Below are 23,514 nucleotides of genomic sequence, written 5' to 3' on the forward strand. Positions count from 1 at the left end.
ATGGCCAACAGGAGAGAGCCCCCAAAAATAACATCGACAATTAGATAGGCCTGTCACATTTCTAAAATACTGAGTATTGAAGGAGCTTATAAAGTGCACTGACACCAGAGAAGGCTTTGTGATGCTGCAGGCTGAGCATTCCTCCTGGACCCACAGATAGAGCTAACACAATAAATGGCTCTTTGGTGCTCTCCTGAAAGTTTTCATTTTTTACTTTTTTGAGATCGAGAGGTAGTGTATCCACCAAAGTGTGTCCCAGTACTCTAAGTGATCTCCCCACAGCTCAGTGTCAGCAGTGGAAGCAGTCTTGCTTGTCGCCATCTTGAAAGCAACAGTGGTGTACTGTGGGTTCTCAGCAACATCCCCTCCTATGGAGGCCTGAGTTCAACAGTAGCCTTTGTCTGGAAAGGGCACTGAATACACTCAATGCGGAGAAGCACACCTACATGCTTCTGTGCAATCGGGGCTAAAGGACCAATCAGGCCACAGAATGGAAGCAAATACGGAGCCTGTCCACAATGATCAGGTGCCACCTGCAAACAGAAGTGGGGTGCCTCTTAGTCGCTCCACGGGCAGGAGCGAGCCAAGGCGGGGAGTCCTTCAGCGGTTTCACCATGGAGAGGGGCGGCACTTATGACATCATCTGGAGGCGCCTCAGGCCGCACAATATAAGGCATCCCAAGGTCAGGGGTCAGCCTCTTTTCCCTCCACCGTGCACCTCCCCAACATGCCCCAGCAACCAACTCCTGGAGGAAGGAGGAATTGATTGAATTTCTTGCAGTAGAATAAGGGGACTACCCAAAATTTGGACTGATTTACTAAACGTACACATTGGAGGGGTGTTGTTTGGTGCGGGCACTGGGCAGGCAGGAGGGGGACTGGCCTGCTGGTGGCCCTGGACCTTCTTGCCCTACCCCGGGGTTGCCTGAAGTTGAACGTTTTTTGTTTTTGGTGACAGGGATGGAGCGCTATGCGGTGCCCTGATGTATGTGGAGCTGCGGGTATTGCCCATCCCTCGGAATGATGGAGGGAAAGTTGCCACTAAGTTATGCCCGAATGCCCGTGGTTGAGGGCGTGGCCGATGGATATGGAAAAGGGGCCTGCTGGCACTTTTGCATTCCAAAGTGTTGAACTGTAATGGGTAGAGACAGCTAGGGTATTTCTTGCACACTCCTTGAGCTGGTTTGCTGAACTTACGACCTGCATTTTCATAACAATGTCTTTGGCTGATCTTTGGCTTGTTGACTTATAACAATAATGTATACTCAACTAGAATTATCATTCCTCACTGATGCAATGTGACTATGTGAATAAAAAGCTACGCCCTTGGTTAAGCCACACTAATTGCATTTGTCTATCTGTTAAGAGTCTTTACAGTGGGGGGAGGGCAGCGAGTTGCACGGGTGGGGGCCCTATGCCTCAGGGAGGTCAAACAAGAGCTTGGAGGGTGTTGTATGAGAAACAGAATGTCTAACCACAAGGGTCAATTTAATTTTAAGAATCGAGCGTTTTAAGTTCTGCCTTAATTGTTGCATATTTATGTGGGATTTTATATCATTTTGTAAACTGAAATTTAATAAAAATGAAATGTTTATTTAGGTGAGCAAAGTAGACCTACTTTAACAGCGGACCGGTGAAGGGTGGAACCGATGTAAGAGGGATGGTTTGAAAAAGTGCAGACCATCTCAGACAAGAACAGAAGTAAACAAGAAAGAAAAGAATATTGAACATTTGAGGAAACCCCTATGCGTGACAAAGCCAATGGGTGACAACTCCATGCCCATCTGTCTTCTCAGGAAGTGAGCCATACGGCTCACAGTGATAGATCTCATGACAATGTTGAGGCACTATGTAATGGCATGCACAAGTGGGTTCTATGTATAGTGAGTGCTGAGCTCTACAAATCTTATATAACTAGAGAAACATAGGTTATTCTACAATAGGTGTATCAGTGCGCTGACCAATATGTTGAAAGAGGGGGTGCACTGAACAATATCTCAAAAGAGGGGCGAAACTACTGTCTGCGACAGGTCTACATTTTGTGCTGCACAATATTTCATACAGGAAGAGAAGTGTGGAAGACTGACTGCAATACGTGTAGGTGTCAGTTCTCCACAGAGCACCTTATGCAAGGTTTGTGTGTCATAGATGTATGTGTGTGTACATGAGTGCGCTGGGAAACATCTCATACCTTGGAGCTGGCCTGCACCCCTTTCTTGTTGAAGACTAGCAGCTTGCCATGTTCCTCCCAGGAGTCTCTGGGGCAGGTATCTCCTCTGTGGACCTCTGTAGAACCAGCCCGCGGAACGGCTTTGCTGTTTGCCTGATGGGCATGGGCTGCGGTCTCTTGGAGGTGGTTCAGCTTGCGATTGGCCTCCTCTTCAGAGTCTGAGCCTGACCCATGTTCCATGGGGCTCTCCCCTGGGGCCTTTTGCTGCTGGGCTCTGCCTGTGCCTCCCTGTTGCTGGAGCTCTTCTTCGAGTTTTCAAGGCGATGTGCACAGAGGAAGTCCTTGACGGTTCTCTTTGGTACTGTGTCTCTGGGCCGGGCTGAGACATCAGCCTTGGTCTCAGAAGCTGAAGGGGGTCGGCTGGGCTTGGAGCCAGTGAAGCGAATAGTATGGGGATAGAGACCATTCACCAAGCATAAGGTCTCCCCTTCCTTTATCGTAGTGCTCTCCCCCTTCTTCAGCTCCAACTCCTCTACTGAAGTTGGTTTATCCCCAAGCTGCAAAGACGCAAAAAGTGTATATGATATTTATTGGATGAATTACTCCATTTGAGGGACCTTACAACTCCCCTCCCACAAAATTATTAGAAGAAATGGTGCAAAACAACCACTCAACCGCCCACCCTGGCAGCACCACATTTACCACTAAGCACCAGCGCAGGTAAGTCAGTGCCAACTGGCCATCCCACAAAATATTACGCACAACAGTATGGCAAAGCCACATAGGCTTTCATAGAGGGAAGACAGCAACAGTTTACCAGCATGGAATATCAGACGGCGCGCTCTGGAGGTTTTTGCTCTTAGTTAGAAGCTGCCTATAAGTGGCCAAAGGGCGAGGGCCTCAGGCAACAGCCGGCTAAAGGGTGAGAGCCTTGGACTACACGTGACCAAAGAGTGAGGGCCTCGGCCTACAGGCAACCAGAGGGTGAGGGTCTCGGTCTACAGACAGTCAAAGGGTGAGTGCCTCGGCCTGCAGGCAGCCAAAGAGCGAGTGCCTCAGCTTTAGGCAGCCAAAGGGTGTAATTTTCCATCGACCGGTGGCCAAAGTGCGAAGGCCTCAGCCTACTGGCAGCCAAAAGGCGAGTGTCTCAACCTATATGTGGGCAAAGGATAAGGGACTCATCCTAAAGGCATCAAATGGCCAAGGACTGCAGACTACAGGTGGCCAAGTGGTGAGGTGAGGTCTCAGGCTGTAGTACGCCAAAGGGTGAGGGCCTCAGGCTACAGGTCGCTAAAAAGTGAGGACCTGATTCTGAAGGCGACCAAAGTGTGAGGGCCTCCACCTATAAGTGGCATTGTGAAGGCTTCAGGCTACAGGAAACCAAAGGGTAAGGGACTCAGCCTACATCTGTGTAGATAGAGGGGGTGGTTGGTCCAGGGTTGACCTTGGAGAAAGCCAGAGATTTACAACTTATATAAGGCGCAATGAAATTGGGGGAAGCCTATATGTTGGCCGATGTTGGGAGGGGGTCCTGGTGAGAATGTGGGCAAAGGTTAGATGTCTCAGCCTACAATCATCTAAAGGTGAGAGGAGGCCCAGCCTACAGTCAGCCAGAAAGGGGGCAGAGAGGTAGCTGCCAGCTCGTGGTCAAAAGGGAGTGTTCTTGCCTGCAGGCATGCAAAATGGAAAGCAGACTACAGAGTACTGGGGTTTAGTGGGAAGAGATCACAGCGAAGAAACTAAGGCAGAGGGGAAATGGGACAAAGTCTCAGCCTCACCTGCGTGATGCGCACCGTCTGATGCTGCCAGTCGGCCAAAAGCTCCACTACAATGACAGAAACAGGACAACAGCACATTAGTACAGCAGGCAACACCGTTTAACTAGACAAAGCTGGTAAAGAAACGAAAAATCACTTATAACTGCAGACCACACCGTTCATTCACCCACAGCTCATGATACCAGCAGGAGACAACACCCTCACTCACAACTTAGTTATTGCCCCAAATGCAATTCATCCATATCACTGTGCCACCACATCAAAGTTCAGCAAGTAGGAGGTGATAGTAATGGGGCACACCAATGAAGGCCATCGAAAGCAGCTCACGTCAACGTGTAATACCACGGCCCACAAACTTCAATCAGACTGAGATAGCAACCTACTGTAATACACCACAGTGAACAAACTACAGTTCACGTTCTACTGTACAAAATAAAGAGAAACTCTCTGGGAGCTAATAGGATTTACCACATATCATTCATTTACACTCAAATCTTTTAAAAAAACATACACTTGTTCAAGGATCTCGCATACCCCAAGTATGGGCGCTAAGGAACAATTACAAGCACATTGGTAAACAACTATAAGAGTTTATAAAAATATGATTTTATTAAAAAAAGACTTACTTCTTGAAACATATAAAAATAAACACAATGATCTGATAAGAAATGTTCGCAATTAAAAATTACAATACACTAGAGACAGTAAAACATGTGAAGCACATTCAAATCATCATATAATGGTTATTTCGAGTGAATCAATCAATTTCAAAAAGATCCATCCGTGGATATTGTGTTTGGATATGGAAAGTTCCAAGAATATAACCAAAAAGACACAAGAACATAAGTCCTTATGAACATAAATGTTCATAAGAACATTTACTATTCGCTGGTGTTTAAAATATGGCAGTTCAAATGATGAACTGCACAAGATATGACTGCTATCAGTTTCACAGTTTTTATACACCAGATTGTTAGAACACAGGACGGCCAATGTACTTTTATGTTCTCCGCTAGCTTTAGAAGAGCCTGTATAGACAGTTTGTTTATCTTTGCGTATGGTGGGTGTAATTTAGAAAGTATAATGGTCCAGAATATAGTAAAGACGTCACCCACTTACTACAACTTGTGTACCACTGTCACTCTCAAGAAGCACTCGAGTGGCACCCCTTGTTACAATCAAAAACTTAAACTCTCTTAACTTTAAGAATCTCTCCTTTTAATAAATCACAAAAAGAATATATATGTGATGCATAGTGTTCAAGGGAACTACAACTTGAGTCTAAAGATTTTAACATCGGCAGTGACCACTTCCACAATATCCGTTGTCTGCATTTATGGGGCACATAATAGGGAGATACACTAATCAGTAGCCGAAAGAAAATATCACCAGTCATTACTGAACAGCTGTCGAAGTTGGCTATTTAATTATGCAACTGGAAACCGACTATGTTCAATTCTTGTGCTCAACCATAAAAAAGTGTGCCCCCTGTTAAAGACAGTTGTTTAATTACAGCTGATTAATGTATTTCCCAATCTGGGTGCTGTTCCAATTATCTAAAAAGATGTCAGTAGCCCACCCCAGGGGTAAAATCTCGCCTCCAAAAGCATCTTTACTGCTATCCCTAGCAATCTGAATGGCAAACTGCAGAAAATTCAAAAACGTATAGACCACAAGGGGACCCTCGTTACCAAATGGACAGTTGGCTGCTTCCGGGGGTAAGCTTCACGGGGGCGCTATATGCTCGCCTCACCAAGCTGAAACTGTCAGGCACCACACTGCATGCGGCCCAGGATTGGCGGGCGGCAACGAGAAGCCTGGGCTGGGAGGGCAAGGTTACATAGGCCATCCCACTCTAGGACGCGGAGCAACTGGGTGGCTTGCAACACACCAAAGGCTTCGACCGATGGGATTTAATCGGGATTTCCAAAGTTGGAGACTTGTGGAGGGCAGGAGGGATAGTCACTTTCGCCCAACTGCAAACTGAGTACGACCTTGCAAATACTGAGTACTTTAGGTACCTTCAGATCAGGCACGCACTACAAGCTGGTATAGCGAACGGCGAGACGCCGACAGAGTCCTCCCTGTTAGAAGACAGGATTCTGGACACATATATGCCGGGACAGTCCATTAAACTAACTTATAAGAAACTAATCAATAATATGTTTGACCCCCTCCTCAGGCTCCGAGCCATGTGAGAGCACGATGTAGCGGGATTGGAGGATGAGGAATGGATTGAAGCATTTACCTACCCCAAAGAGGCTGCTATCTCCTCAAGGATTAGACTTGTACAATTGAAAATACTTCACAGAACGTACCTTGCCGGCCCGGTGCTGGTGAAGATGGGCTACAGATCTGAGGCAGAATGCATGAGGGGATGTGGGCAGGAGAGAACTTTCATACAATACACTTTGGGAATGTAGGGGTATACAGAAGTATTGGTCTACAGTGACGAAGTGCATGGAGGAAGTGATGGGTTACAAGATTGAGTATAGTATAAAGTTGTGTCTCCTGAATATATGGGGCCCTACAGACCTAAACAACAAAGAAAGGATATGGGTGACACTTAGTATGATAATTGCTAAACGGAACATTGATAAATTGTGGAGGGCGCTGGAAACACCGACACTTACAGCATGGGACAAGGACATGGATTGGTGCATGTGGACAGAGAGGACAGTGTACGAATCTAGACGGTGTCCTAAGAAATGGTCGCAGATTTGGGAAAAATGGAACGGATATAGGGGATGCAAATGTGAGCCCCAGCACCTTAGCTGAAGGCAAGATTCGGGGTAGTTTAATTGTGTAATTTGGGTCTACCTAATATTGTCATGACATTGAAATGACTCGGGGTCTGTGGTACAATTTCAAACCTGTGATCCAACCTCGGTTGCCAATGTTTGTAAAGTGTGTACATTGTATAAGCTTGTCATTAATAAAAATATTTTTTTTTTAAATCCCTACTTCTCATTCATCATCCCTACTTCTCATCCCTGCTTCTCATCCTTCACCCGTCTCACCCATACTTCTCATCTCTGCTTCTCATCCATCATTCTTACTTCTCATCCATCTTTTTACTTGTCACTCATAATCCCTATTTCTCACCATCCTCCCTACTTCTCATCCATATTTCTCATCCATCATGAGATGAGAAGTAGAGTTGAGAAGTAGGGATGAGGAGTAAGAAATTAAGGATGTTCTAAAATTGATGCTGGACATCTGAATCTTTTGGCGAAAAGGCCACATTACCCTCATCTCAGATCCCTAAACTGGTATCTGTTGAAACAAGATCCTGCTTAAAACACTGTGCACTGTAAATAAATCCATTCATAGTCAAGCACCAGGCCTCCTAATTAAGCTTCTTCAGTTCTACCATCCTTCAGAGAATTTGGAATTCTCCTTTGACAACCTCCTGGCTGCTCATCCCTAAGCTTCTAAGATTTGTGGGCAAATATCTCCACTTTCAGGGTACCTTTTTATTGAACTAATTTCTTCAACTTCTGAGATTGTAAAATTACTTCTCTAAACTGAGAAGATGACAAAAGACTCCTAATACGCCTGGCCTCTGCAGACGTGGAATCCCTTTCCACTGCTTGATCCACTGTAGAGCATCTACATTGAAAGCCAGCAAGACGCCCAAGTCTTGCATATGATTGTTCATCCTTGACCCTGAATGTTTTTTCATCAACACGAGACACATTTGACATACAACAAATGTAGTTCACAAATTACTGTATTTCACATATCATTTCTCAACTACACCTCACACAGTTCATACCACACCTTATATAGCTCAACCTGCACCCACATGCTTCTATACCACCCCCAATACAGCCCAGGAAACTGCAGCTCACATGCTGCTGTACCACACCCGACATAGCTCAACAAGTGCAGTTCATGTATTACTGTAACACACCCATTGCAAATCTAGACTCAGCAGGAGAGCTATAGCTACAACACATCCATGAGTTCAACAAATTGCTATACTACACACCACCCTATGATGGTCTACCAGTTGCAAATAGCATATTACTTTTCCACGACCAACAGAGTTCACTGAACCAAACTGCTTGAATATCCCTGTCCCAAACTCTGAGGCACATTATGCAAAACTCAAACTTTACTCTGCTCCTTCACTGGAGTACATTTGAAAAGACTTCACTCATAATTCTGTTTTACCATCCATTTTCTGTTCTAACGCTATGTCTCCTGTGTCTCAGCATGATCACTGCTAAGCACTACCTGGCAGATATCAAAGACTGGCCTTGCCACGTGCAGATCCGAGCTGGTGCTTATACGCCTGCTCTATGGCTCTGCTATGATCTTACAAACAACGCCCAGGAGTGAGTCCTAAACACTCCTGAGAATACTTCTGTCTACCTCCTTGCACTACAATCTGCAATAGCCTTTAGCAAACTATATATACAATTAAGCTGCTAGCGCTGTTCATCTGTGGGAGCAATAGGCGTGATCTTGCACAGCAGCTCCTATATGGCACGTTGTGTTATGTGTATTTGTATTGGACACAACTCACCCGGGAGAGTATCCTGGCGCTGAAGCAGGAGCTATTTGGGCTGGGAGAAGAGCCAGGTCTTCAGTTTCTTGCAGAATTCAGAAACTGAGGTGGAGACTGTGATGTAAAGGGGTAGGTCATTCCAGGCATTAGGAGCGAAGTAGAAGGCACAACCGCTGGATCTTGTTCTGCTTATGCAGGGGAAGCGGGCAAGTAAGAGTCCAGCTGAGTAGAGGAGTCTGGAGGGTTTGTGGACGTTTATTCGGTTGTTGGGGCGCATGGGGCCAAGGCTGCGTAATGTTCTGTGTGTGTGAGAACTATGAAGACTACTTGTTTGTGGATTGGGAGCCAGTGGAGCTCTTTGAGGTGTGGGGTGAAATGATTGAGAGGTTGAGGGTGAGCTTGGTCTCCGAATTTGTCATGGTCTGGAGTCTGCTGGTCAGTTGAGTGTTGATTCCAGCATGGAGTGTATTGCCATAGTACAGCTTGCTGGTGACGAGGCTTGGGTGATGGTTCTACGAGTGTTGGTGGGGAGCCATTTGAAGATCTTGAGTGTGTAGAAGCAGGAGACGGAGACTGTGTTTACTTGGTCAGTCGTGTAGAGTTGGTTGTCGATCACTATTTCGTTTTTTTTTTTGTGTGTTGCTGGGAGGGGTGTGGGTCCAGGTTCGGTGGAGCACCAGATAGAGTCTCAAAGAGAAGAGTCTTTGCCGGAGATTATTGCTTCCGTCTTGTCTGTGTGGTGCTTGATGCAGCTGGTTTTCATCCATCTGGCAACTTCAGTCATGCAGGCAGAGAAATGAGTCTGGGGGTTTGGCATCTTGTAGAGGGAGAGTATGAGCTGTTGTCGTCAGCTTATGAAATTATATGGATTCCACAGGCGTGGAGGGTGCTTGAGAGTGGGGTGCTGTAGGAGTTTGAGAGCTGAGGGACTATCCTTGTGGAACTCCGCAGAGGAGGGTGGCGGCATCCGAGGTGAAGAGGAGGGTGGCGGAATCCGTGGTGAAGAGGAGGGTGGCGGCGTCCGAGTTGAAGAGGAGGGTGGCGGCGTCCGAGGGGAAGAGGCCAGGATGACTGACTGGGTGCCACCTATCAGGAAGCAGCAGATCCAGCGCAGTGCGGGACCATGGATGCCAGCTTCGTTGGATAAAGTTAGGGTGTGAGACGGTGTTGGGAGAAAGATCGAGTAGGATAAGGGCCGCGATGTCACCATTGTCCATTATTCTCAGAATACAGTCCATGGGAGCGTCCCTTCCTCCCCAGAGCTGCAAGCTTAGCACTAGTTTACAGTTCTTGCTTGTATATTTTAACAAGTTTATAATGAACAGCTACATATGGAAACACACACTATATCATTGCTGTAAACAACTACCAAAATCTGTCAACACTTCTCATGTTAAAATCTCAGGGAAGGGAGCGCTATAAACCTACAATAAATGTCGTCATTCACTGTAAATGCTTAGAATAAATATATTGTCAATTGATAGATTAATCAAACATGCTGCTGTTGTTAAAACTCATTACAAACTGCTTTAAATTGAGCACTCTAACTTAGTCTAGCTAAATAAACTACAGTCTCCTAACTGGCTTGACACGTTTTCAATCCTCTCTCAAATCACCTTGAAGTATCGCCCTCTGCCCTACTTTCTTACCAATACTGGGATCAGGACCAGGCATGTCAGCGGATTGAAGTGCATGTTGGCGAATTTTCACTAAAATAAGCCCAAAGAAAATTAAGCTCAAGAAATTACCACCTCAATTAAACAGGGATCAGACGCAAGTCTATAAAGTATTGCTGATGCACAATCTGTTTCATAATACAGACTGGATGCCCGGTTAATGGGGCTATTTAAGGGGGGGGGGGGGAGAGGTCAGGATCTACACTAGACACAGTTCAAGGGAGAGTCTAATTAGCAATTCAACTTGTTTCAAGTCAATGCAGTGGGCTTGGTGTTGAACTGAAGTAGGCACCTACAGCAAGATCCCCATGGGGTACCAAAATTCAGGGGTTCAAGTCTCACCACCAGCCAACTGTGCATAAGCTGTCTGGTTGGTAGAGGAACCTATGAAAGTGGAGACACTCACTGGGCCATAAGCTTTGCCACTCGAGACATGGAAGCAGGACTGACGGTGAGGAGCCAACCACAGTTTAAATGAAATAAAATGAACTTCTGAATGTAAAGGCCTAGAGAGAACGCTCAAGTGCTTCCATAATAAGCAGAACTGGTGGAGTCAAGGGGGCATCACTCCACATCTGGGCCACAGAGGAAAAGCTCTTTGTCCCTCTTTGAAAGCTCCTGTGTTCCTAGTTGGGAATGGATCCTTTCTTTACATAAGGCAGTACAGCTCCTTCCTCTCCAAGTTGTAGTAGGAGGCTTCTAGAGAGTGCAAAGGGCTGGTCCAAATGCTTCAAGGTGGACAGCGGATGTAATACCCTGTTAAGATGTCTTCCTGGGCCGGTGCTAGCTTCCTAGAATACCAGCCGAAGCATGGCTACTGGCTGAAAAAAGGAATGTATAAAACGGTGTTTTAGGGTACTGGAAGAAAGCCAGGGTCAACCAAAAGATGAATTTTCTTAGACTTTTTCAGCACTGCCAATCAGACATGAGTGTACCACCCTGTGTATTTACAGAGGAGCGGAATGCAAGGAAGCAACTGCTATAAGCTAGTCAAGCGTTTGGTGCATTCCTTCTGATCGATACATGGCATGCAAAGCCATTGGATAGCATTGACCATCATATGCACTTAAACCATGCTACGCATATCACACTGTTTAACACACACCATAGAATGGGAACGGAATACGGACCTTAGTTATGGTGTGTACAGCAAATTTAAGAGAAGAGAGTGCAGCTCATCCTTGCCACTTCAAGGGCGCAGGAAAACAGGACTGCGCTCCTAAGCTAGAATCAGCCACCAGCGACTCTCAGCCTCCATGTAGCTGGTGTGAGGGAGCAGTGGTTACCATCTACTAAGGGTGTGGGTATAATTTGACAGCTGTATATTATAAGCAATTTCAAATGGTGCTCCTCATTATACATTGATCCCAGTGATTTTAGCTAATTTTAGACATTATGTGTTGCAAGGTATTTGTGTTCCATCCAACTGCAATCTACCAATACGTCTCCTGAAATTAGATCTTCAGTTTACTTCACCAGACCATACTGGACGTTCAGACCAGATACGTTTGCACTACAAGAGCTGGGCATTATGTGCTTACTAATCAAACTGAGAAAAAAAAGTGAAGGGCGCAATTCTTGAGAATCGCAGACACTAAAATGACTCTGGCCTGCATCCCTGTACATAGTTTACTCATTAGAACATAGGCTGTTTCCCTCGTTCAGGTACTCCCAATTTAACAAGTGTTCCTTGGCTTTTTCAGATGCATGGTTACTTTCAGAATGTTGAATGCTCTCAATAAGTGCTCACTCTGCCACTCCAGACAGAGATGAACCTAATGCTGACACGGCCGCGCAGCGGACGAGCGCAGCGGCCGCGCCAATGGCAAGCCCATCTGCGCCCGTCCGCGCCCTTACGCGACCAGGGGCCAGTAGTGCTGCCTCTCCCAGGACCCATGCCCCCGCAGTTAGTTACTCGGCGGTGGTTCTAAACCAAATAAATAAGCTCGTCCAAGCACAGAAATGTCCTTCTAATAACTGCTTTCAGTCCAATTTTTCCATGCTGGAGGGGCACAGTATCCTGCCACAATTGTAAATACCAAATGAGCATAGTTGAGGAACCTAATGTCGTCGTGGAGAATTCAGGAACTCTGGGAACCATGTCCCATAGAAATATTTTATGTAATGCTAGATCTTTAGCAAAACACCCTTTTGAAATATGGGACATGATGACATCCCAGGACCCCACCTTGTGTTTTTTTACCGAAACCTGGCTAAACCCCTCAAACCAGGCGATGATTACGCTGGCGATTCCAGAGAACTATAAGTTTATTCATCTGGATCGGGCAATTTAAGAAAGACTAGGAGGTAAAATGGGTTTCCTCAGTATGCAATGACCAATTAGAATTAGGCATTTTTAAAATCACGGCTTCTCCATCTGACACCTGGTATGGAGCAATAGTATATCGCCCACCAGGTGCTAAAGGAAGTTTTGTAGATGTGCTAGTAGAATACCTGGCACTTCATATACTAGCAGCAAAAACCTTCCTCTTGTTGGGAGATTTCAACTTTCATGGAGAAAAAGCAGAGGACCCTGAAGTTATCAAATTACTGGCTTCTCTCAAACTTTTAGGCCTCACTCAACGAATAATCGGTCCTACCCATATTGCGGGGCACTTATTGGACCTAGTTTTCTCCAACTCAGACCGGATTCATTGTGACCTTCCGTACCCTCTCCCATGGACCGATCACTTTATGATTACGATCCATATAACCTGCCTGGCCGAATTAAGTGTAATACAGCCCATCAAACAACCCCAAAGGCTACGTAGGAGGTGGGACAATCTTTCTCCTGTGACATTTAATGAGACTTTTTCTTTGTACCAATTAGACCATACTAAAGATATTTGTGAACAATTGGAAACTTTTAATACTGCGTTGGAAGGAGCTTTAGACAAAATTATTCCTAAGAAATTAATGAAATCAACGACCCAGAGAGTTTCAACCACCTGGTTCTCAGGTGAATTGAAGCTAGAAAGGTCTAGCTGTCGGCGTTTGGAAAGGAGATGGCGCACGGACAAGTCAGAGGAAAATAGAACACTGTATAAGAGGGTATTGTCTAAATACCACCTGAACCTAAAAGTAGCCAGACAGCAATACATAATTGGTCAAATTGACAATGCGAGCAACTCCCAGAAAACACTATTTAATGTTGTCCGGGAATTTGTCTCGCCAAAAGCTTGCAGACAGTTGCCCCAAGAATCCCAGGAGTTATGTGATTCTCTGGCCTCCTATTTTCGGGAAAAAATATTGAATATTTATGCAAATTTTCCCACCACTAATAACTCCCCGATGGCTCCTTCTCAATCACCCCGGAATCAAAACAATATAAATATATGTTCCCTAAATTGCTTCTCGTTAGTTACAGTCGAGGAGGTGGTTAAAGCTCTTTCGGGAGCTAAATCGGGATCGCCATGGGATATTTGTCCTCCCAAAATTATGGCAGATCTGGCCCTGAGCTGTGCCCCTGCAATTCGAGACATATTTAATAGTTCTATCACCTCGGCCACAATCCCGACTGCTTGGAAAGAGGCGGTCGTACGTCCCATATTGAAGAAAGTATCGGCAGACCCCTTGATTTGGGCAAATTACCGTCCCATCTCCCTGCTACCTCTCCTAGGTAAAATCTTGGAAAACTGCATTAATAGTCAATTAAGCCTGTACTTAGAGGAAAACCATCTTTTAGATCCGTCACAGTCTGGTTTCCGTCCCGGTTTTAGCACGGAAACGGCTGTGTTGGCCGTAACAGACTCTCTCAGGCTAACTGTTGATAAAGGAGGTTCAGTAATTCTGATCCTCCTTGATCTCTCCGCAGCTTTCGACACCATTTCCCATTCGAAGCTGTTGGAGAGACTCCAGGACTGTGGCATAAAAGGGTTAGCCTTGAAATGGCTAGAACAGTACTTATTGGGTCGAACTCAAACTGTTATGCTGGGACCGTATGTCTCTCAAAAAATGCTGCTTGACAGGGGAGTCCCGCAAGGTTCTTGTCTGAGCCCCACTCTCTTTAACCTATATATGGCTCCTCTGGCAAAAGCAGTCGAGTATCTGGGCTTTGAAATTATATCATATGCTGATGACACCCAGCTTATGTTTACAATTGGACCAAACCCAGAACTCGACAAACTCCGTTTTGCTTCTGGAATGCTTGCCATCTTTGACTGAATGTCAAGAAATTGCCTCCAGCTCAATCCTGAATAAACGGAGGTTATGCTCTTAGGTAAAGCCAAAAACAGCTGGTCTGATGAGTGGTGGCCTAGTCAACTCGGTCACCCCCCCATTCCCAAACAGTCGGTAAAGAATCTCGGGATTCAATTGGATCAGGCTCTAACTATGAAAGATCAGGTAGCAGCAACAACCAGCTCCTGCTATTATGGACTAAGGTTGCTTAGGAAAATCTTCCCTTACCTCCCCATATCTCAGCGCAGAACCTTAGTCCAGGCGATGGTTGTTAGTCGCTTAGACTATGGAAATGCGTTGTTGGCTGAAGTGAGTCAAATCCACCTGGCTAAACTTCAGGTTATTCAAAACACGGCAGCACGGCTTTTTTTGAATCGCCCACCAGGTTCGGCCTCAACACCATTGCTGAGGGAACTGCATTGGCTTAATATCAGAAACCGATCAATCTTTAAGATCTGCTGTTTGACCTATAATGCTCTAAGGGGGAGAGGTCCTTTCTACCTCCGAAAGAAACTGGTCAAATACTCTCCTCATAGGAATCTTAGATCTAATACTTTGGACCTTCTTCAAGTTCCCAGAATCCGCCTCACACGCACGGGAGGTAGAGCGTTCTCATACCTAGCCCCGAGCTATTGGAATAAGCTTCCCTTAGCAGTCCGTAAAATTCAGTCATTGACTATCTTCAGGAAGCAATTAAAAACTTTCCTGTTTTAATTGTTCTATGCGTTGCTGGTATGTTCATCTCCCTCATTCTCCCAGTCAAGCGCCTAGATGCCCCAGGGTGAGTTGTGCGCTCTATAAAAAATCCTTACCATACCATGCCAATCAGCTCTGGTCATGCCGCTACTGCAACAGTGCCATAGGTCTCAACCTGCGCCTCACTGATAGGGCCAAGCCCAGCCTGGAGCTGCTTGTGCTTCCATTCAGAAAGGATGTGGCCTTGGAGTTCAGGCTCCACTGCTCCTAGAGGTGCAGGACCATGTCTGATTTGAGATCTGTAGTAGCACAGTGAGCAAAACAAAATGATGGATTGTAATTCGGCCAAGAATACTTAAAAGCGGCTGAGATTCATTCAAGCATTCCACTCATCACGTTTGTATTTCTATCCAACTGCGGCACACTGAGACAGACAGGACAAGCATGATGGGCAACAATTCAATCAGCACTTGTTTCAGTCAGAAACTGGGGAGGATAAAGGGTGATGGAAAGCAGGAAGTGGAACTACTAACAGGGGATCCTATGCACCGACCTCCCCTGCGAACAGGGTTATGATTGAGTCAATTAATACAAATACACCATTCCATCTGATTGATACAACAACGTTGTGTCCCAGGTTTACATATAAAGGATATTAGCTAAAAATGTTGGTGTTCATTCACAATGGGAAAGAGCGTACTCTTTGATGTAACCAATTAACAGAAAACATCCCAGGCCAATTCCAATATTCTTTCTATAGTCTTGATTAGTGATTAATGATAAAAACAAAACAGGCAATGCGTTTCGTTCCTTCTGGCTGTGGAACTTCTTCAGGACTGTAAACAGAATCAAAACAGCATGATTTCTATTCCAAAATATGATTAAGAACATTGAATACACAAAGGGTCACCATTCTTTCCTGCAAGGGAACAAGACGTATGAATGTGCGAAGAGTTTGAATAAGCACATTCGTGTATAGGTAGCCAGTGGAGCTCCCAGAGGTGTGGTGTGATGGGAGTTCTGTGTGGGAGGTTCAGGACGAGTCTGGCTGCAGAGTTCTGAATGGTTTGTAGTCTTCTACAGTGGTCTACAGAGTTATTTCCGAGTAACTTTACAGTAATTCTGGTCATGTTCGCCACTGCTTTAGATTGGCTGACTCACCCTGAAAACATTTACTGATAAAGAAAGGTATCAATTTCCAAATGCGTGCCAATGACTCATGTTAGGGCTAGCCCTGGGCACTTAAAAGATGAGGTGCTTACAAGATCAGTAGACTTTAACCTATTGTAGGCGACGTGACTACTGCACCTGAAAACGTCAATCAACTGCAACTCGCATGTAACTCAAGAGTGCCCAAGCAAGTTTCACAGCCTGAAGCTTACACATCTCTATAGAACCCGAAGCAAAGTGTATCTAATGTCCACACCCAACAATGATCACTTACCCTCAGTGCACACATTCCTGTACCACACCCAACAACATGCATCCAAAAGCAGCGTATATAACACTGTACTACCCAAACATTGAACCACAGCATAGATAATTGTGTATCAATTTCCAGCAGCAATTATTCCACTATACTATACACACTACTATACAACACCACACTACATCAACCCAAGCCACGCTCACCAGTCAATGCATCCAAGGAAGATCGGCATAACTCCCATAAACAAAGTGAATCCCCCAAATACAGCTCAACTTACAGTCCCATACACAACGTATTTCAACCAAATGCAGCTCTTAGACAAAAGGACCATGACATCCAACAAGGATCAACCACCTGACTTCAGGTCTGATGAGAAATGAATCCAGCACACCCAATAAATAACCTCCCAAATCCAGGTTGTGATTTAGACAGTGCTCTACAGATCTTTCCCTATTTTCTCTTTTGATCTGTTTTTCTTGCTGTTGAAACCCAACATGTCATCTCCCACTAACATCTCAAAATCGTGGTTCGCGATTTAGTCATCTCAAAACCGTGCTTCTGCAATGCCGTTTGAGCAGGATTTTCGCCAAACATCAATTACCTCATTCAAAGCAGCCCTAAACTTTTGTGTGAGACTGGTTCACTGCACAGGCAGACATGAGCACACCACACCCATTCTTTGCCGCCAGCCACCATTCCAGCCAGAATCACTTAAAATGAGGAGCCACGAACACAGAGACGTACAAGAAAATATCCTTGCATACCAAACAGATCTATTCAATATATCTTGTAGGGCATGGGTATGAGAAATCACAGAACCCTTCTCCATTCACCTCACAACTTCGGAGCAGCCACAGCATAGAAACAATCTTTCTCTGGTGTCGCCACTGCAACCTGGAATTCATGAACTCCTCAGCCTTATAACACTGACCCACGCTCAATCTTCCGTAAGCACATTGTGGCATATTATCAAGAAACAGAGTTAAAATTATCGCCGCTTTAGCAGCAGAAAACTGCCGCTAAAGCGGCGATAATGGGCTTGATAATATGCCGCAGAGAATTTCAATAGAAGCCCATGTTTTGGTGACAACATGGGCTTCTATTGGAATTCTCAAGGGCATATTATCAAGCCCATTATCGCCGCTTTAGCTGCAGTTTTCTGCTGCTAAAGCGGCGATAATTTTAACTCCATGATTGATAATATTCCTCATTATGTCTCACTTTTCCACACTAAAAATCCCTTACCTCCCTTTACTTCTACCCGCCCCTGAACACTAAAACCCCTTTCCTTTTATCTCTGCCTGCCCATGAAACCTCAAAACCCCTTACATCCCTTGACCTTTACCTCCCTAAACACTAAAAAACCTAAATCATGCTCTCCAAAGATCTCTGGACTTTAAAACAAGTGTAAGTTATTTCATGATTTTAATATGAAGAAATAAATAAATACAATCATATCTCACCCCCAACTCCTGCCACTCTTTCCTGCACTTATACAGACAACTTCCAGATAACACCATTTTTGCTGAAGCGTTCAGCAAATTCATTTGCTCCAGCATCTTCTATGAATAGATGCTAGCCACACTTGGTGATTTCAACATGTGGTTCAGAAGCATGGCTTCACCTTGAGCCCTAATCTCCAACATGGAAGCACAGTGGTTACACCAGCCCACCAAGAGGCTACAAAATCAGCATGGTATACTATCAGTGACCTCTTCAACTGCCATGGTATAGAAAATAGCCTATGGGTCACACCCATTTCCACAGAGTGACCACCAACCAATCCCATCTTCCATCGCCACTCCCTCCCCGAACCAATCCTTGTGGGTCAATGTCTGCTGGACGTGTGCCAGGCAGAAGATACATAATCCTGCCTTGCTTAAAACCCTTTGACCACTATAGTGCGCGATAACTTCAGCAGCCCAACAACTGCAGTCTCATTTCTCATCCTTGAAGAACCTCATCTCTGAGAGGAAAGCAGGATCTGATTAAAGCTCAGCAGTAACAAACAGGCACCTCCAGGGCAAAAAGAGGAACAGAACACAGCCTGTCAGCAAACAATGCTTCCAATGCTGCTGAGACTCTGTAGGAAACAATGCAGAAAGCTAAGAAGAGTTGCTATATTACCCATCGCACCTATGCCCCAAGCCCTTTGAAAGAAATATTCATCATCATCTCAGAATCCCAAAACCATTCACGCTCCAAAGAAACAGTTTTCTCTTAACACCTGTGACTCTTAGGGGAAAAGTCCAGGGCCTCAAGGTACACCAGCTGCTGTTACGGTTCCCATTATAAACTAATGGGGTAACCCGATCACTGTCCATGGACCTGGGTATCGTATGATATAGAACAGTTGGTCCTAGGACTCATTTAGCCGTGCATCAAGTAAAAAAACATTTATAATTCAAAAATATTTTGCAAGCAGAAATATATTCAGCAAATAGTAATTAATACAATTATGCACCTTACGAGAAAGAAAATAGATACCCGCTGTATTTAAGAAAGACGGTCTATTTTATTCATAGTACCAATCCTGAAGGTAAAGACATTACCAAACGTGTATTTTATTTATTTATTCGTCAAGAGGTTGCTCCAAGAAAAATGAGGTGAAAAAAGGGGTGCTCTTGTGTGTAGTAAAGCTGAGAAAAGGCATAGAAAGAGAATGGTTCATGAAAAGTTACAATGGTTTTGCATATACAACTGGTTGTAACATTAGCACCAGTTGATTGTGGCCTGTCCAAAAAAACATAATTTTTCATTAATTAAAAATAATTCACAAGGAATGTTGCAGAGAAATATCATCTGTTCAAAGGATGGGATGGTGTTGTCATAGGGTACAGGCCCTTGGTAAAGGGTAGACGTCGACGTTTCGACCCGACTTAAAGCGAAGGGGGCTTTTTAACCCTCCGCTTGCGGGTCTTCCTCAGGACAGGGGTGAAGGAGGGCCAACCTATTGCAGGCGCCTGGCATTGAAAGGCCCTGATGACAGCTCCCGGGGACGGGTAGTCCGATTCACTTTTGCGGTAAGGGAGGGGTGGTGCAGGATGATCAAATCAGCCAGGAGAATTATCCGGTAGATGGTGAAACAATCACACTATTTACTCTTTCCGTGAGTCGGCGAGAAGAATCTCAAGCGACCGTTCGTCACGGATACGGCATGAAAGCCGTATTATAAATGTTTTTTGACTTGTTGCGCGGCTAAATAAGTCCTAGGACCAACTGTTCTATATCATACGCTATTATTGTTTCATCAGTCCATTGTCCAAAACCTCCATGCCCACCATAGCCCTCCATCTGAGAATTCCCACAGGTCACCTTTACCCACTCATTTTGCCTTTTAGGTTCCAAGATATTGCTCTGTACCAAACATCTAAGGCAATGAATTAACCTTGACCACCCATCCTATTCATGAAAATCTGAACTGCACAGCCGCGGCAGCACCAGAGAGAACCACTCTGAAAGCATTTTCTGATAGTGAGTCTTTCTGAAGGACCTCATCTCTACTACATCAAACGTGTCCCGAAGAAACGAGAACCTATGTCAATGATGCCAGTTAATACGATCCACCAGCTAGGCACGCTCCGTTGACAAAAGGCCTGACAACCATCAGCTGATGGGGTTAATCAAAAACAGTAACTTCCTCACTGCTGCCCAAGCTGTCTGCCATCTGTGCCACACTTTGGAGTGAGCTCTCACCAGAACCTGGGATGACCTAAAAACCTCAAGCAGAGAGAAAGTGACTAACTTTACGTTTTCCCTGAGCAAGATACCAGATTTGGACAAAGTAAACCATCCCACTTCATTCGCCGATTCTCTCACTGGACTGGACCTCGCTGTCCCTCTCAGTAAAAGTTCAAATCATCCATCCCTCAACATTGCTCCATCTGCCTCACCTCTTCCCACGTCTCTCTACACTCCACTAGCCCACCTCCACTGTCGAGGCCTGTGCTCGAATAACAAAGGAGGCCAATGTCAGATTGTCTTGACAATACTACACTTGGCCAACTACCAGTGCTTGCATGCTTGGATCTTGCTTCTTAATGAATAACGTCAGCGGAACCAAGGACCATCTAAAATTGAACACCAGCAAGACAGAAATCATGACGCATTATTACTGGTCTCCCCCTCACCCTTGGCCAAAAGTGCAGATTTATCACATCTCCCAAGCCATTTTGGATTTAGACATGGACTTAACAACTTCTTTGCACCTCCTCTGACTCAAAAATTGAATTGTTCCTACCTGGGATTCCAGCTTCAAAAGCAAGCCATCCCAAACTTTACTCACACCCAATGGGTCTACTTCTACTCACTACACTGTAGTAAATTCTGTGCAAACTCCAACAGATTTATAATACAGCCTCAAAGCTCTATTTGAATCTCGTCCTTTGGATCACATCTCTCAGACCTTGAAAACAATTCGCTCGCTGCCAGTGGCTCAAAATATCTTATTTGAAGCCTGCTGAATTGCACACAAAGCAATTCATGGAAGAGGTCCATTACACAATAAAGTTGTGAAGCTCTAATCCCAGACTACGCAATACCTAAAGACAGCTCTGGAATGAGATGCCTCGATAATACAAATGTCGTCTAGGAGGTACCTCCTTCTCGGTCCAGCCCGCATGAAAACTTCAAAATCCCTCTTGATGCTCAACTGAAAAATACTAGATAAAGATTCCATCAAAACGGCCCTAAAGACTGGAGTTTTCATTTCCTCCAATACTTGAGGCACTCGGTTTTCATTCACTCCACCTGTGAACATGTCATGACCACCTCTTCTTCGAAGGAGCTCTAAAAACATGGCTCCTCCCCTACTCTGGCAATTGGTCCACTCGGTCCTTAACACCAAACTACAGCATGGAGAGGGCTTTCGGTCTCAAATATGATCACGGGGAGAACTTGCCAAGATACATATGAAATGAGTGAAACTGGCAACAATCTTTTACCCAACTGAGTGGCAAACGCTCGCCCTGCCTCAGCAAAAAGCCAGCCACTAAAAGATTGGCGTGTGGTGACGCAGGCCTCCCTTGCTCATTTACAGTTAAGGTTTTATCAATCTGAAAAACGAATAATGGGAAATTTGGCGCTTTCCCCTTCACGGCGAGTGTGGCTGCTTTTTGTTTCTCAACTTTTCAAGCAAATCTCTAGCCTTCATATTTGTAAATGTCCCACTTCACCTATCAGTAACTGAAGACATGCTTGCTCCAATAGTGATGCTACTGAAGGGACTTTGAGCATTGTGCCACACTGCATCCGAGTTCCAAACCTACTACAACGCTTGAAGTGAGGTGGCAGGTAGATCTGTTTAGGTTGTGCTGTGGGGGGGGGGGGGAGGGGGCTTGCCATACCTTGCCTTCTTGAGCATTTGGAATCCTTGATGCTGGTCTCGGGGCCCCGGCCAAGCACCACAGCCTTGCCATCAGGAAGCAGTATAGGGTCGTGGACCCCATCCTGGCTCAGTAGAAAACACTCCATCGACACCAACTCTGTCAAACCTAGGGCAATAAATAGTGGTTAGTCTCAGTGTAGCGCCTCCAAAGAAGGGTAAACATATGCAAATCAATAACAAAGAAAAACATTGAGTTCTAATAGTGAATATATATCATGTTGTCATTGCCCTGAGTCCCTGCATCTTACGACTGTCCGTCCGGGGGACCCACAGAACTGAAGATCAAGAATCCGTCAGTGTCCGCGGCAGCTTCATCCGCCCCATGGCATACTTCGAGGCGCTACAGCATCATGTGCAGCAAACTAGGGAAGGACTCATCACGCTCACGCTGGGAGCGCTTTGAAGTGGCAGCGAAGCGGAACAAGCACTTCATTTCTCACACCGGTACAACACTCCACGAAGGAGCAGAGACCTACCTCTTCACCCCGCACCTGCCGGCAGCCAACTGACCTTGGCACGCACTGTTCGGAGCAGCCACCTTCTCGTTCCGCCCTGGCCCACCCTCTATTCAACCCTGCAGTAAAAGCTACTTCCTTCCCTTCATGCGTGGACTTCATGAAGCTGTGTAAACTGATTTGCATACCACATGTATCCCTTGTTTGCCCAGTGCTTATAATCACTTCCTCATTTTATTTAAAGCGCCCTATGACCGTCTGGGCAAAGCAGGCGCTAAGTAAATAACCCTAACACAGAGAAATAATTGGAAAGCGGCCAATTGTCATATAGCCTGGGTCCTCTGACAGACGGCAGAGGTAGTCAAGAGTGAATCAAATGTACAGAACAGCAGCCCAGCACGAGACTCGTATCTCTTCGGAATATCGTCGACTCACGGGCGCCACCTGGCGGAACAGCTCTCCTTTCTTATTTACTAAAACGTCTCTTTATTATGTCATTTTTAGGTCTCGCCTGACCCAGCGCATGCGCTGGTCTGGCTAGACTTATTGAGAGGGCTCCAACAAGCATTGGCATAGCCAATAGGTCTCGCCTTTGGGACCTTATAAGTGTTTAGCTATGCAACACTTGCATAACTAAATACTTATAAGGTCCTAAAAGCGAGACCTATTGGCTATGCAAAGCGGCCCTGCAGCCGCGAAAGTGAAAGTGATCGCCATCACGATCACACATCAAAGCGGCCGTGCGGCCGCTAAAGTGAAAGTAATCTCGGTAAAAGTGGCGCGCGCGCCCGCGCTGCACTGTAGTTCTAGGCTGGCCTGGTAGCACTTTTTGGAGCCCTCTCAATAAGTCTTGCCAGACCAGCCCTAAAAAGTGCTACCAGGCCAGCCTAGAGCTACAGTGCGTGTGCGCGGGCGCGTGCGCCCCGCTTTACCGATTACTTTCATGTTTGATCGCGATCACTTTCATTTTCGGCCGCACGGCCGCTTGTTTGTCTGTGTTATTTGTATGTGCTGAGGCCCCCTGGGGTGAATAGGTAACATGGATGCCACGGACCCTGCTGCTAGCTAGGAAAATGACCCCATTAACTGCTGTCGTTTACACATCTTTAACACATTTTGCACTGTAATGTTTACTCTATGATAAATCGTTGATATTAGCCATCATGATTTATAAATTTAATATGTTAGCCAAATGTGATCTGGCTTTGGATTATTCCCCCAAACATGTG

The 23,514-nt window shown here is 45.4% G+C and overlaps 1 protein-coding gene across 1 annotated transcript in view; it reads right to left on the bottom strand.

Moving 5' to 3' along the window:
- Positions 1-22,418, bottom strand: part of LOC146809404 (bifunctional polynucleotide phosphatase/kinase-like) — a 104,743-nt gene extending 82,325 nt beyond the window's left edge. Inside the window, 5 exon segments of the mRNA XM_085616246.1 lie at positions 2,192-2,424; positions 2,427-2,727; positions 3,949-3,995; positions 21,790-21,936; positions 22,307-22,418. Of these exon segments, the coding sequence (XP_085472372.1) occupies positions 2,192-2,424; positions 2,427-2,727; positions 3,949-3,995; positions 21,790-21,916 (708 nt within the window). The 5' untranslated portion in view covers positions 21,917-21,936; positions 22,307-22,418.
- Between the last annotated feature and the right edge of the window lie 1,096 nt (positions 22,419-23,514).

Source organism: Triturus cristatus, chromosome 7 (genome assembly GCF_964204655.1).
Source record: "Triturus cristatus chromosome 7, aTriCri1.1, whole genome shotgun sequence".
Classification (NCBI taxonomy): domain Eukaryota; kingdom Metazoa; phylum Chordata; class Amphibia; order Caudata; family Salamandridae; genus Triturus; species Triturus cristatus.